Source organism: Manis javanica, chromosome 13 (assembly GCF_040802235.1).
Source record: "Manis javanica isolate MJ-LG chromosome 13, MJ_LKY, whole genome shotgun sequence".
NCBI classification, from domain to species: domain Eukaryota; kingdom Metazoa; phylum Chordata; class Mammalia; order Pholidota; family Manidae; genus Manis; species Manis javanica.
Window position 1 is genome coordinate 78,289,088 of NC_133168.1, and position 14,099 is coordinate 78,303,186.

At 53.6% G+C, this 14,099-nt stretch overlaps 2 protein-coding genes across 5 annotated transcripts in view; both read right to left on the bottom strand.

Annotated features, from left to right (window-relative positions):
* The window catches only part of SFT2D1 (SFT2 domain containing 1), a 276,058-nt gene that overhangs the window by 151,509 nt on the left and 110,450 nt on the right, over window positions 1-14,099 (bottom strand). The gene's annotated exons all lie outside the window — the stretch shown is intronic.
* TBXT (T-box transcription factor T) lies at window positions 1,415-9,939 on the bottom strand. Of its 4 annotated transcripts, none has more exons than XM_073220955.1 (8): window positions 9,663-9,939; window positions 8,920-9,184; window positions 8,093-8,227; window positions 7,233-7,294; window positions 7,069-7,127; window positions 5,306-5,479; window positions 4,088-4,217; window positions 1,415-2,314 (listed from the first exon to the last, which is right to left on the bottom strand). In XM_073220955.1, exons 1-8 carry the CDS (start codon window positions 9,866-9,868, stop codon window positions 2,041-2,043), a joined length of 1,305 nt encoding a protein of 434 aa, XP_073077056.1. In that variant the 5' UTR covers window positions 9,869-9,939; the 3' UTR covers window positions 1,415-2,040. The 4 variants fall into 4 exon arrangements, with proteins under 4 accessions (XP_073077056.1, XP_073077055.1, XP_017527173.3 ...); XM_073220954.1 differs by having other exon boundaries at window positions 5,306-5,482; XM_017671684.3 differs by having other exon boundaries at window positions 7,069-7,130.

Below are 14,099 nucleotides of genomic sequence, written 5' to 3' on the forward strand. Positions count from 1 at the left end.
AGAGCAACGAAGGGCTGTGTGACTCAGTCTCCCTCTGGCAGCTCCGGCCCGGGATGGTGTCATCCAGGAACAACTGCACAAACCTGGGCAGGTCAGTCCTCAAATATTATCACCCAGGAAGGCCTGTGCAGGGCAGGTGCTGGGTGGACCGCAGGAACACAAGATCCTGGGCCATCCTGGCAGAGCAGTCTGGAACTAGGGGACACTGAGTTCTCAGTGAGGTGGACCCAGACCCGGGGACCACAGCAGGGCCACCCCCTCCCTCACAGGCCCCAGCCCGGCAGGCCCTTTGCCTGGGCTGGGGAGGGGCCACAGTCCACACTGGGATTGGTTTTATCTCCCAATTCTACTTGGGCAGTGGTTTATTTAAAAGATATGCTTTCAATATGTTTATGTCAGTAAGTCTTCTGATTTGGAGTATTCCTACCTGAGTAGCAATAAAACCTAGGAGTAAAAACCAAGAAGAACTTGTGGCAAAGTTCTTATTAAAAAACCTTATTAAAAAACCAAGTGGCAAATCTTTTCCAAGAAGCATGTTCCACTTGGAGAGCAGGCACAAATAAACTAAAAATTCAGTGATTTATACTTAAATTCTAGGTTTACATTCAGCAAGGCAAATGAATTACTTTTTGTCCTAGAAGGACTGGATGGAGTCGAAAGAATTCAGCCCACTGAGCAGCTGGCGGCGATGCCTGAGACAGTAAGTTAGCATTGCTGACTAAAAAATGACCCCCGCCCCTCGTTTTCTCACTTACGCTTTACAGTCCATAACCACATACGTCCATGGCGCCACTCTAAGCCTGCACTCAGGGACTGGCCATCTGTAACCTCTGGAACGCAGAGGTTCAGAATATCAAACTCAAACAAGTAGTGTCAAAAGGACTCTGCCACTAGATGGAGAAACTGCCCCAGTCGATGGCACGAGAGGGCTGACTGTCACCTGAGAACACCTGGCAGGGAAGATAATTACAAGTGCCACACTGTTTGGGCCACAGCAACTGCATCTTACCATTATTATAAACTAACTTTTTGCCAATTCATTGTGTGTACTTTCGCTTGAATTGGGTGATGTCCCATATTAACCTCTATGCCATCGGTATGTTCAACATTCCATCATTATCTGTGTTCATACATGATTCAGCGTTGACAATTTAAATTCCTGGAAAGTTATGAAAGATCTTTTGCATATTTGAAGCAATTAGAACTTAATATATGCAAATTTCACTTCCAGTTCTGCAGCTGATTAGAAAAATATTAAAGTTCATAATAGATTAAAATGCTCCTTGGGGACAAGGTCCTTTTCAGAACAGCAGAATCTCACCTTAGAATGAATGGTCTGAGTAATAACTAAAAACCAACCAAGTTTTGCATATTGCCTTTATTTTGCAGAAAACGCTTTCTGCTGATTGTCTCTGGCTACTTTTTCAAAAGAAAAATACAGTTGTCAGTTTAACAATACAAGGGATTAGCTACCTATGCTCGAAACAAACATTCTAGTGGGCAGAGCAGGCAAACTTGCATTTCAACTAAAATCTGCTTCCCTTGCCTAGGACGTCCGTCTGTCCTTCACAGCTCAGCTCCATCTACGAAACCTGCCACCACAGGGCCTGAAAACTACTGGAAAGCAACAAGGAAGAGATTTAAGGGTGTATTTTTTATCTCCTGAAGGGGAGCTGGTGGAGTTCAGATTCTGACGTGCCAAAGCCATCTGCGTGCTGCATGAGAAATCAAACGCTCTGGACCCTGACAAACAACTGCTCCTGTGAATCGTGGTGAAGCTGGGCCCCTGCACTGCTCCTGCACTTGAACTCACCTGCAGCAAGAAGGGCCCAGGCACACGGCTGCTGCAGACCACGGTTGGTGGGGTGGATCGTGATAAAGGGCAGACCATGTTTATTCCTCTTATCTTAAAGTGAGGCTAATAAAGGCCTGTTCCTTGCCTGGACCCATGAGACTGCACTTGGAACCTAATAAATCAATCAGATCAACACTTGGCCACAACAGAGAAGCCACTGTGTCTTCTAAGACACAGGCCTTGCTTCACATGGAAGGTGGTGACACGGGGGTCCATGAGGCTATGAGGCGGGCCTGGGCCGAGGCATCGTACTGGCTGTCGGGAATGTCTGTGGCAGTGGGGGCCCCTTCATACAGAGGGGATCCCGAGGAGGAAGAAGCCGAGGCTGGGTGGGTGAGGGGCGCGGGGTGCGTAGAGGAGCTCCGGAAGAACGGGGTGCCCAGCCCGTTGGACACCCCCGCCATCTGTGCACTAGGTGTGGTGGTCCCATTGCTCACAGACCATAGGCTGGGGTACTGGCTGCAAAGGAAAAGTGGAGAGACTCAGACTGGTGGGAGACAGAGAAGAGGCGCCAGGCCCTGTGCTCTTGCTCATAACCTGTCTATGAGGTGTCTTTCAAACGTCCATCTCCTATTAGGAGACCATACTCAGGTGTAGAGGAGTTCTCGTTGAATCTGTTCACAAGAAACAAATCACTGGAAAAGCTGATTAAAAAGGTTGTTTGCACCCACACAGCTCCTGGCAGAGCACTGTTGAGTTTAGCTTCTAAAAACTCCTGGCCAGTACTTGAGAGCTCTGTTCAGAGTCAAAACTCCCACAACACAAGAGTCACACATTTCAGAGGATGTCGGTAAGCATGTGTTAACCCCTGCAGCAGTTCCTGGGATGCAGACAACACCCTCCTGAAGTACGGGGCTGTGAGAGGCATTCTGCATGGCAACTCCAGCTAGGCACTGTCCCTGCCCTGCGTGCTGTGAAGCCCTAAGTGTGTTAGCCTGACCCATTGCAGAGAAATGACCTGGGAGTCTGACCTGGTAGCAAATCTGCCCTTAACTACTTGTGTTGCCTCAGATTGGCCTGTGCCTCCTTTGGAGGCTGCTTCCAAATCTGTGAAAGGAAAAGTTAGAAATAGGTATTAAATCCTTCAGTCTAAGAACATGGGTTTGGACAGCATTAAACTATGCTAATACTGTTTTTAAAAAAATCCCTTGTCACAGAACAGTCCTTGTATAAATAAATAATGAGACCTGTGCTGTATTGCTCTGTATCATTTACCCCACATCCTGTATTTCAGATGCATATGAACTTGCAGTAAGCCCAGGTAGGTCACCATTCCCACTTCACAGATGGAAAGAAGCGAAGCTGAGACCCAGTGAGACCTACCTCGGTGGGGCACCCCTGCGAGCAAGTCATACCAATTGCATGCATGTCTCCAAGTGACCTCGGAGCCCTTGAAACATTTGCTGGTTTGCACATTGCTAACTTTATTTTAAAGAGTAGGCCATTAGACTCTTACTATAAAGGAATTGTTTCCTTGACAAAAAGAATTCAGATGACATTCACATACAATAAACTGCATTACTGTTGAAGTCAAGATAACTTGTCTACAGACTCACTCTGCTGTGAACCAAGACATTTACTCTAATTTACTATCTTTGGGCCCATTTCCTTATTAAAAAACGAGTTGATGTCTAGATTTCTGTTTTTTGTTCTAACAATCCTATGAAGAAATGCAACATATTTACCCATCAGCTTCATCTTTTAAGACAATACCCCTCTACGTAATTTTCAAGTTAATAATAACATGGACATCGTTCTTTACTAGTTACCAGCATATATGTTAAGGACTTTGATAACTTTATATGCAGAAAGCCAACAATTTATTTTTCCTTAACAGCTCCTATCAAAATGAGTTCTTCACAATCCGTCTACTGACCAAGAAACCTGTAAAGACAGCCTAAGGCTGTGGTCATTTAGCGACTTTTCTCGAAGAAACAAGGCTTAGAGAGTTTATGAACCAGTAAGTGCCAGAGCCAGGATGGGGCCCTGGTTTCCCCTCATTACAGCCCAGCTCCAACCACCCTACCCTGAGAGGGGCCATGGAACCCCCCAAACCCTGGACAGGGGCTCACGGCAGTCCAGCAACCTGGGGTCCCCGGACATATCTGATTAGTGTAAAACTAAAATAAAAACCAGCCACCCACAGACAAAGGCCAACAAATGGAAATGGCATGATGTCCCGGGCACTCGGGCTCCCAGGACCGTTTGCGTCATGTCCCAGGTATACATTACCTGGAGCCAGTAGGTGGGCCGGTGCCGTGACTCATGGGGAGCATGCTGGTGTGGGCGGGCATTCCGAGGCTGGACCAGTTGTCATGGGATTGGAGCATGGATAAGCACGCAGATGAACTGTCAGAATAGGCTATGGGATGAAAGAAAGCGTCGTTGTGGTGGTGGGGGAGGGGGGTCTTCTTCCAAGATGCAGTGAGATACTACCAACTAGGAAGCTGATACAAATATGGGCTCTCTGAGCATGTGTGATATTGAACACAGAACATAATCCATTAGCCTGCTTATTTGGTCATCAAAGGCGAATACTTATTGCCAGGCTTTTTATCATGAGACCAATAGACGCCCCGTAGAGACTTAATTCTCCAGTCACTTGATTGGGGATTGATTATCTTTAAAATAAAAATAAATGTAACTTTAACCAGCCTTTTCCAAAAGCATTATTTCTTAAGCACTGAAAGGGCTTTGGAAAAGATTACTCCAGGCAAAATTATAACTATGATCTTCCAGCCCCAGTGTCCAGCCTCTGACTGAACAAGCCCAATGACTATTTCCTTACCAAATGAGCTCCTTTCGCTTCAAATCAGCTTTAAGTGACCAATTGTTTTACAGTGTTCATTAGCTATTTTTGCCCATTCGGAGCCAGACAAAATTAAGTCTAGGTATACGTGGTATTAGAATTAGGCAAAATATCTTAATAGTCTAGTGCAGTGTTCATAGTACTTAAGCAGCTTCAGGATCACTGGACAGCTTCTTAAAATGCTAAGTGCTGAGCTGCCCCTGGGGCTTCTGACTCGGTAAATCTAGGGCAGTTCTCAGGGGTGTCCCTGCTGCTAGTCCAGGCAGCACATGTGAAGAAGCATACTTGGTGGCCACTTGGAGAATCATACCCAGGGCTAGTCGGGCCACAAGTGCTTATGACCGGCTGACCCAACACCATCACTTCGGAGAGGCTCATGACATGTCCAGACCTGGGCACCTACAGGTGGACCCGCAGCTCTGGAGAAAAGAAGCTTCAGCAATAACTGAGCCACAGTCAGCACCAAAGCCCGGGTGGCAACCTCCCTGTGGGCGAGCCAGCAGTCTGGGCATGAAATGCAGGATCCTGGAGCTACTAGAGAGCTGGCCTGGGTGTGGCCCCTGGGCGCCTGCACGAGGCCTTTCCAGAAGCAGTCTTCCAGCCACCCCCCAACCCCTAGCCTGCTTGGTCCTGTGACTTACTTGGAGAATTGTTCCGATGCGAGTAGGGGCTTGGGTAGGGGGACGGACGGTGGCTCCGCAAGGCAGGGTACCTTTCACAGCCATGTGCAGAGGGAAGAGAGAGGGGGCCTCCAAACTGAGGGTGGGGGGTGGCAGGTGGACACAGGGTGCTGGTTCCAGGGATAAGCCACCCCCCTGCTGTGAGGAAAGAATGCTGAGTGACTGGCATTTGCATGGCCTCCATCATTTAAAGGACAGGACTAAGGCTGTCTCCTCAGGGTCCCTGAATAAGTGAGGATCAGGACCTGACACTGAGCACCCAGCCCAGTCTGAGGCACTGTGGCCTCAGCTTCGCACCAGAGGCCACAGTTTGACCAAGGTCTCCAAACCCACGGGGCACCACAGGAAACTGGGAGACCCCAGCGCCAGCCGGCCCTGCTGCTCCCAGCCACTCCCACTCAAACCTGCCCCAGTCCTGCCGACCTCCATGCCAGGCTGCCCAGCTTTCAAGGCCCAAAACAGAGCATGAATGAAAGGTTAAAAACAGGCAAAATCCAGAATCACGCACACTGGACAGTCAGTGGTGGCCACGCAGGCTGTGCATGCTCCTCCCCTGCTCCTCCCTGGGCCCACAGCTGCGCGGAGGGCGCCTCCTTGCCAGGGCTACTCACTCCCATTCACGCGGCTGCTTTTTGGGGCTCACGTTTCTCACATGCGCGTCAATCAGAAATTCATTACAATTCTGTCCTGCCCTTGAAAACTCCAATTTCTTCCCCACTCTCTTTTTCAGAATGTTGGGCTTTTTCTTTCTTTTTTTTTTTTTATGCAGAAAAGCAAGCTGTAGGGGGACAAATACCCTGGCTCCAATTTGCAAACCACAAACAATTCTTCAGATATTTAAATGAGGGAACATGCTCACAGAGCTCAGCGGCCCCATCATTTGCCCCAACAGTTGCTCATATTCTACTCTAATGTGGCCACCCATGAGCCACCTTAGAACGGCTGTTTGTTAAATTAGCCCAGAAGATGATGGAAGGAAGCAAGAAAGAAAGAAGGGAGGGAAGGAGGAAGGAAGGAAGGTACAAAAGAAAACACAACTGTTTCAGGAGCATTACATGCCAATCATCCAGCCTCTTGAAATGACCAGCAGACACTAGCTTTCCTCTCCCCAGTGTCATTACTTAAACGCGTCCCCTCCCTGTCTGCAGGGGCAGGCTAGACAAAGCACTTTCTCCTAACAGACGCCCCGACCTGGGCCTGCATCACTTTGCTCTGGCTCACAAAACTCCAACAGAAGCCAGACCTGAAGCAGACCTTCCCCATGCTATGAGCCACCAGTTCTACAGAAACCAGCTTGAATTAGCGGACCACACCGAGAACCGAGGTGGCCCAGACGGAAAGCCACACTTGCTTATAGGCATCCCCCCAAAGATGATCATTCAGTTTTCAATCACTAACAAAAACAGAAACATCTCAAAGCGGATATAGCAAGCTGCGTTCTCCCCCTGCCCAACCCAGCAGACTAGACGCCTGCCACAATCTCAACAATCCTCCCAGCGGCTGGGACACAGGAGCCCAGGTAAATCCTCCCCAGACTTCTGCGCCGGAGTCCCATGGGCTGGGTGAGATCCACAAGCCCACTCAGACCCCCCATACACAGCTTCAACATCACAGAAGGCTAGTCTGCCCCCTCCCTAAACCTCTCCCTGCTTCATCTCCAGCTCCTAGCTCTTGGCTTCTAGTCCCCAAACTAGGCACATGGGGCAAAGCGCAACAAACCGTACATTGGGAGTACCCGGGCTGCTGGCTCTCAGCGGGCTCTTCCATCAGATCTTTGTGATCACTTCTGTCAAAAAAGTGTATTGAACTGTCAAAAGGACAACATTCAGGAAAGGCACTTGCAGCAAGGTCTCATCTTTCCCAAAGGACATCTGGAGAATTCTCTCACCTTTCCTTTGCATCAAGGAAAGCTTTTGCAAATGGATTGTATTTAATCTTAAGAGCTGTGATCTGTAAAACAAGAAATTGCTTTACTAGTATATTGCTTGTTAGCCAGAGGATTTAATTTGGCACCAAGAAACTGGGAAACATCAGTACCTCCCTTTAAATATTCAAATATAATCAGACTTCTTTCCAGGTGTGTTTTTCTATTTGGGTCTGAAGGGGCTGAGTAATTATAGTATTTCATAAGAATAGCACATTTCTGAAAAGAATTCACAATAAATTTAACCTACTACCAACAGCATTCTGTGTGCACATACCAAACAAACATGGCTCAAAACAGAACTGGGACTGCTTGGGAAATAGCGATCTGTTTCTAGTTCGTGGTCAACACTGACAACTTAACCATAGGATCACAAAGAGTCTGCACTTTGGGGAAGGACTTACAAATTTAAGGGCACTAGACAGTGAGTGCTTTGTACCTAGTTTGGAGGGATACCCCCCTTCCCTTTCAGGAGGATTTCCAAAGTAAGACAATGCCCCCCTCTCACTTAAGCCTTGTTCTCAAGAAAATTCCACAGCACTTAACCTACTAGTTTTATGCATGTTTTCATTTTGATCATTTAGTAAATGCCTTCTAGTTTTAGATAGTTACAGAAAAATAAAGGGGGGAAATGCTAGAATGAGAACTTATTTTGAACTGTTCTCCCCTCTGTCCCAATTTTACAGTTGTGCTGAATTATTTGAAAAGGCACGGATTATCCGTCTAAAAGTACGCTCATCACACATGAGCTCCACCTTTGCAGAAATCTCCAGAGCAACAGCCCCCGCACCCACCGCCACGGCTCCCTCCCGCCAACACCGCACCTCCTCATTCTGATAAGCAGTCACGGCTATGAACTGGGTCTCTGGGAAGCAGCGGCTGGTGATCATGCGCTGCGGACCCCCGACTCTCACGATGTGGATTCGTGGCTCATACTTATGTAAGGAGTTCAACATAATCTGAAGGAGACACCAGTAAGGGAGTAATGACAAAGTCCTACAGTTAAGGCAACAAAATGTCCATTTGTCCTGCTGGTGAGGAGAAAAACACATCCCTGATGCAGAAAATCCCGCAGCTCGCAAGAGAGACCACTGAAGTTGGTGAGTGTCTCAGGACTAGTTTGGAAAAAGGAGTGTGAGATGCTGCACACTATTAAAGGCAATGAATGTGCATCGTAAAATCCGTTGACCGTATAAAATAAAGTTATAAAGCTTCCAGGCTGACTACGGACAGCTTTAAATGCCTGCGCTTGATCGCGCTTGCTGTAAAAGTTCCCAAGTATAGATGTTCTTCAGAAAAGGACAAATTTACAAATTGGTTCCGTCTTCAGGCAGTAAGTACAGTGGCATCTACACACCACCAAGGCTATTTTCTGCGCCCCTAGGAAGGGTGAAGGCTAGAATGCCTAAGTTCCCCAAAACTCCGCACATGTCTGTCTTCAAAGGCGAGGTGTTGGGTCCTCTCCCCGCCTCCCCGCCTTGGTGTTACCGTCATCAGTTTACTATAAACAACACCGAAGGCTTAATTGAGGAAGGCTGTGGCAGGGTCTCCAGGACAAATGTCGCCTCCTGTGCGAGCAGCGTCCCTAGCAAAGCACCGCCGCGGGAAGGTGCGGCCCGCGCGCGCTCGCCCCCGGCCCGGTCACACCTACCTGCCCTCCCCCGTTGAGCTTGTTGGTGAGCTTGACTTTGCTGAAGGACACCGGCGCCTTCATCCAGTGGGCCCCGAAGTTGGGCGAGTCGGGGTGGATGTAGACGCAGCTGGGCGCCTGCGGCTCGGGCTTGCCCCCGGGCACCCACTCCCCGTTCACGTACTTCCAGCGGTGGTTGTCGGCCGCCACGAAGTCCAGCAGGAAGGAGTACATGGCGTTGGGGTCCAGGCCGGACACGTTCACCTTCAGCACGGGGAACATCCTCCTGCAAGAGGAGGAGCGCCGCAGGAGGACCCGGACCGGACCCGGCAGAGCCACCGCAGAAAGCACGGGACGGAGACATCTGTCATCGCCAAGCGAGGAGGCGCCCCCTTCGGAGCTTACAAAGGGACGCCCAAAGTCCCCCTTCCCAGAGCCCTCCTAGGTTCCCAGGCGTCCCCTACACTATGCCCGGCCTCGCAGGCAGGGACGGGGAGGACCCGGTCAAGGGTTTCTGTCCCTGGGCCACGCTGGGTGGGGCAAGCGTGGACAAGGCGCGGGGGGCCTGGGGACCCCTCCGACTTGTCCCTCACCCCAATCGTCCGCGGGGGGAACCCCAGAAGAGTGACACTTGGAGGCCACAAGACCCCGTTCCAACCTGAACGGAAACGAGCCATAAGACCCCCACAAGGAGAACAGTCGCTGGACGGTCGGGACCCTCGCAGCCCGGGCGCCCCGCGCCCCCGGCGCGGTCGGCGCGCTACCTGCCGTTCTTGGTCACGATCATCTCGTTGGTGAGCTCCTTGAAGCGCAGCCACAGCTCGCCCTCCTCCAGGCCCACGCGCAGCTCGCGCTCCGTGGGGTCGCCCTTCTCGCTGCCCGCCTGCAGCTCGCTCTCCACGGCGCTCAGCAGGTGGTCCACGCGGTACTGCAGGCTCTTCCCCGCGCTCTCCGTGCCGGGGGAGCTCATCCTCCCGCCCGCCCCTCCCCGCCGCCCCCCGAAGCCCGACTCGCTACCCGAGAGCCACCTTCACCCCCGTGGCGGCCGCTTTTCCCGGGAAAGGGGCCGTTGGGGCCCAGACTCAGCGCGGAGCCAGGAGGAGGGCGAGGGTGGGGGAGGGGCGGGGAGGGTGGGGGAGGTTATTCCACTTGAACTCCCGCAAGGCGCAGCTAGAGTGGGTCTCTGGGGAGAGAAAACCGGGTCCCCTCTCCATAAATAGAGCCGCGGCGGCAGCCGGGGCGGGCAGCGGATTGGGCCGCGCGCCCTTTGAAGCGCGGGGGCTGCTGCTCATTGGCCGCTCGCGGCCATATCAGACCCGCCGGGAGGGCCGGCAGCGGCGGCCAACAATGGGCTCCCGCGCGGGTTTCAAGTAAATCCGGGCCCCGGCCCAGCCCCTACACCTCCGCCCCCTCCAAAAGTTTGCACCTCCATCAAAGCGGTGGGGCGGGCCCCGTGGGCCGGGAGGGGGGCCGGGGGCGGGCTGGGGGTGGAGGGGCCGGGCGCCGAGCTCGTCCCGGCGCGCACGTCCCCGAGGGGCTGCCGGCCGCCCGCGACGCTCCCGACGCCTGGCTCTCCCTGAGCGACGGGGCCGGCGGCGGTGCCAGGCCCGCAGGCGCACGACGCCGCCCCCCGGGGCCCGCGACGGGCGCGCGCAGCCCTGCTCGAGGACGCGTCTCTCTGCCGCGCGCGTCGCGCTGACCTCGCCGCCTGCCGGGCTCCGCGCTCCTCCGGGCCGTGCGGCGTCCCGACGCGTCCCTCGCCCCGCGGCTCTTCAGGGCCCTCCTCTAACCCCTGAGACTGGCCAGCCCGCCGGCGATCCGCGCTCCGCGAGGTCCTCACCCTCCGGGAAAGGGAGCCCTGCGCTCGGAGTCCCTGCCGAGAGAGGGAGAGGGGCGGAAATCAACCAAGAGACCCCTTTTAGGACGTTTTCTCGCTTCCCGTACAAACACAGGAGCTCGATGACGAGAGCTGCTCGAGCCCTGGGTGGGATCCGGAGTCTCGGTTTGCTGGACGTCTGGCTGGCTGGGCTTTGCTTTTGCGGGAGGCGGGAGGGGAGGGCTGGCCTGGGACTCCCCGCCCGCGGGGCTCGGGTGCGCTTTCCCGCCCTGCCCGGCAGCCGGGAGAGCGGGCGGTTTATTACCTCTCGGTGAGAAACTCCGTCAGGAGAGCGCAGGAAAGGTGACAATGAGCAGGAAATAGTTCAATAGGGTCTCCTTAAACAATAACATTCCTCCTAAAACTGGAGCCCAGGAAGGGGGAGGAAACAGAAGCCCCGCGTCGAGCGCTGGCTGCGCGCCTGCAAGCCCCCTGCCCGCCCCTCCAGAAGGAGGGCGTGTGGCTCCAGCCTCAGGTCCCCGGTCTCCTTCCTTTGCAGCCCCAAGCCCTCTGGGAAAAGCCAGTGCCCAGGTGGGGCATCCCCTGCGGAGCAGCCCTACGCCCCAGGAAGAGGGTTCTTCGGACAGGACCTCCAGGCTGTGCCCCGCGCTAGCCCTTTCCTGCCCGGCACCTGGCCGCTCCCTCCGGGGTCTGCAACTGAGTGACAAGCCACCGGAGGGATCCGGACCCGGGACATGGAGGGCTGCCCCTGCTGCGCCTTCGCAGACCAGCCCTGGGAAGGGCGTCCGCTGTGCCCCGGAGGGCCAAGCACACCTCCAGGACCGCTTCTCCGCCCCCTTCCCCATGGGACGGAGTCTGGAGCCCGGGCTACCTTGTTCCTGTCCGCGTTTCTCTGGTTCTCTAGTCGTCTACGACGCATGAATGCCCAGGGGGCTGACCCGAGGCCCACCAGAAGGACTTCATTTGCCCGCTGACACCCGGACCCTTCTGAGTCGCCTTCCACCCGACTCTTGGGGCCATGGGCTTTTGGAGCTTGTGTTTTCCGGGGGAATAAAAATATCTAAAGGGTCATCCCTGCGGCCTTAAGACGGCCCTGTGCTCCGCACTTGGAGGAAAGGGGACAGGGTGGGTGGCAGGCGGCAGACGAAGAACTCTGGGTCCCAGGCCACAGAGGATCCCTGAGACCCCCGGCGCGGGGGGAAGCTGCTCACGCCCCTTGACCCCCACGGCGGGAGGTCCCTGGGCGCTGACCGCCTCGGGGAGGGTTTCCCCGGAAGTCCAGAAGAGCTCCCGGATACTGGAGGGCTGACCGCGTCGCTCCAGAACCGCGGGTCTGATTGCAGTTCGGCTCCACAAACCGAAGGGAGCAAGGCCGATTACGAATAAAAACCCGGCTGGGAAGACCATGACACCTCAGACACGCGCAATGACCCGTCCACGCTTCGCAGAGAACCAGGGCAGCGCTCCAGAGCAGATCCAGAACTTGCACCGCAGGAACCGGGCGGGTGGGGGGGGGGGGGCATAGGCGGCCACTGACAGCGCGGTGGCCGGAGCTCCCCGGCTTCGCCACCGCGGCCTTGTCTTCTTCTCCCTGTGCCCGGGTTTCTGCATCTTTGTGCCCTGACCCTCGGGACAAGCGTCTCCCACCTCTGGGCCTTTTCAGAGAAGCCTGCAGTGCATGACAGTTTACAGCCAAAAGCTTCCTCCAGCCCGGCTGTAAAGAATTCTCAGTTAATCACGATGTGCTTCCTAGCGGGGGAGGGGTCGGCGCTTCCAGCTGTTTCTGCCCCAAGGTCTGATGCCTGGGAAACCAGCCATTCGGGGCAAATAAGACCTTATGGTGGGGTCTCAGGATGCAATGGTTCCCCCAAAGAACTTACGAAGCACTTTACAAGAAACCACACACACATACACACACCTCAATTCCCAGGAGGCAGTTTTCCCCAGGCCAACCCTTCTTAAGGAACAAAACCATTTGTCTTGTAGGAGCAAGTCTCCTTGGTGTGGGGCGATAAGAGGCTCAAGGCCAGTGGGAGCAGGGACAGCTCTGTGGGACCCTTACCACCACTCCAGCTTCCTTCTTTTCTGGAAGAAAAAAATTTATTTCTTTTGATTATATAATTTGTGCTCGTATAGGATACACTGTGTGTGTATATACATATATGTGTGTGTGTGTCTGCATATACATAGTGTGAGAGAGAAGATACAAGCACTAGTCACAGCTCACAGCAGGTCTTCCTCACCTTGTCACATTTTGTCCTGCTGAGCTCATTCTCCCAGGCTTGACAAAAGTGTTTGCAAGTCCCAGATTTAAGACAGCATATAAAGGGTGCTTAATAGCAGATCATTTCTGTCGCCAGTCAGTTTATTTGTCTCTTCTATTGAAAGAAATCCAGTGAATTTTGTTATGGTTTTTAACATTGCATAGTATAATTCTTCAGACTCGTTACATTGGATTTTTACAGGCCTTTGGCTTGTCCGGGGCACCTCTGGTTTATGGGAAAGAACAAAGACGCGTGTTGTAAAGCCTGTTCTGGAGTGCAGAGGCTGGGCTGTGGACGTGGCTGGTCCATGGCTGCCAGCACCAGAGAAGGCAGTCAGGCTACGGCATGGAGCCTGGGGAAGTCTCCCCTGAACTGCCGGGGTTGGGGGGGGCCTCTGCTGCTGGCATTGGATGACTACCCGCCGAACCTAACCCACCCTCTCCATGTGTTCTAAGCTGCCAAGCTGCGTCACACATGGCAGTGTACGGGTTTGTGACCGGCGTTCACGCACTCCAAACAAACAAGCACGCCGGAGACTTGAGCTCACAACATTTCTCCTCAAGCCCACAGGCTGCTGCCCCAGTGCCTTTACAACCGCAGCCTGCAGAGAGGTCTGTGGGCAGCCGCAGTGGATCGAATTGTGTGGCCACTTGTGGTGGGCAGCCTGCCTGCTTTCCAGTGCTGGCAGTTCACCGGTTTCCTCATGATGTCTCTGTTCTGGTCTCACTTGGGAGCAGGGAGCCCTTTCCACAGCCTCTTCGGTCACAACACTGCGGTGGCTCTGTCTCTGCCCGGGTTTGTCTACCCAAACCCCAACACCCTGCCTGTCCTGAGCACCAACCGGGTGCCTCTCTTCGCCTTCCTGCGGCGCCATGTCCAGGCGCCGCAGCATCACAGGTCCCTATTGTGTTTTGCTGCCTCCGAGGCAGATTCCATATGGCGCAGCTTCGGTTTCCCATCGCCCCTTGTTCCCTGGGCCCCTGTTGTTCCACCACCACAGCCTTCCTACTCCTCCAGGCTCGGCTGCTTTTTCTTGGAAACCAGTCTTCTGTGTCCTACTGAGACAAGCAGTTTTCTGAATTTGTCTTCAGGTTCCTCTC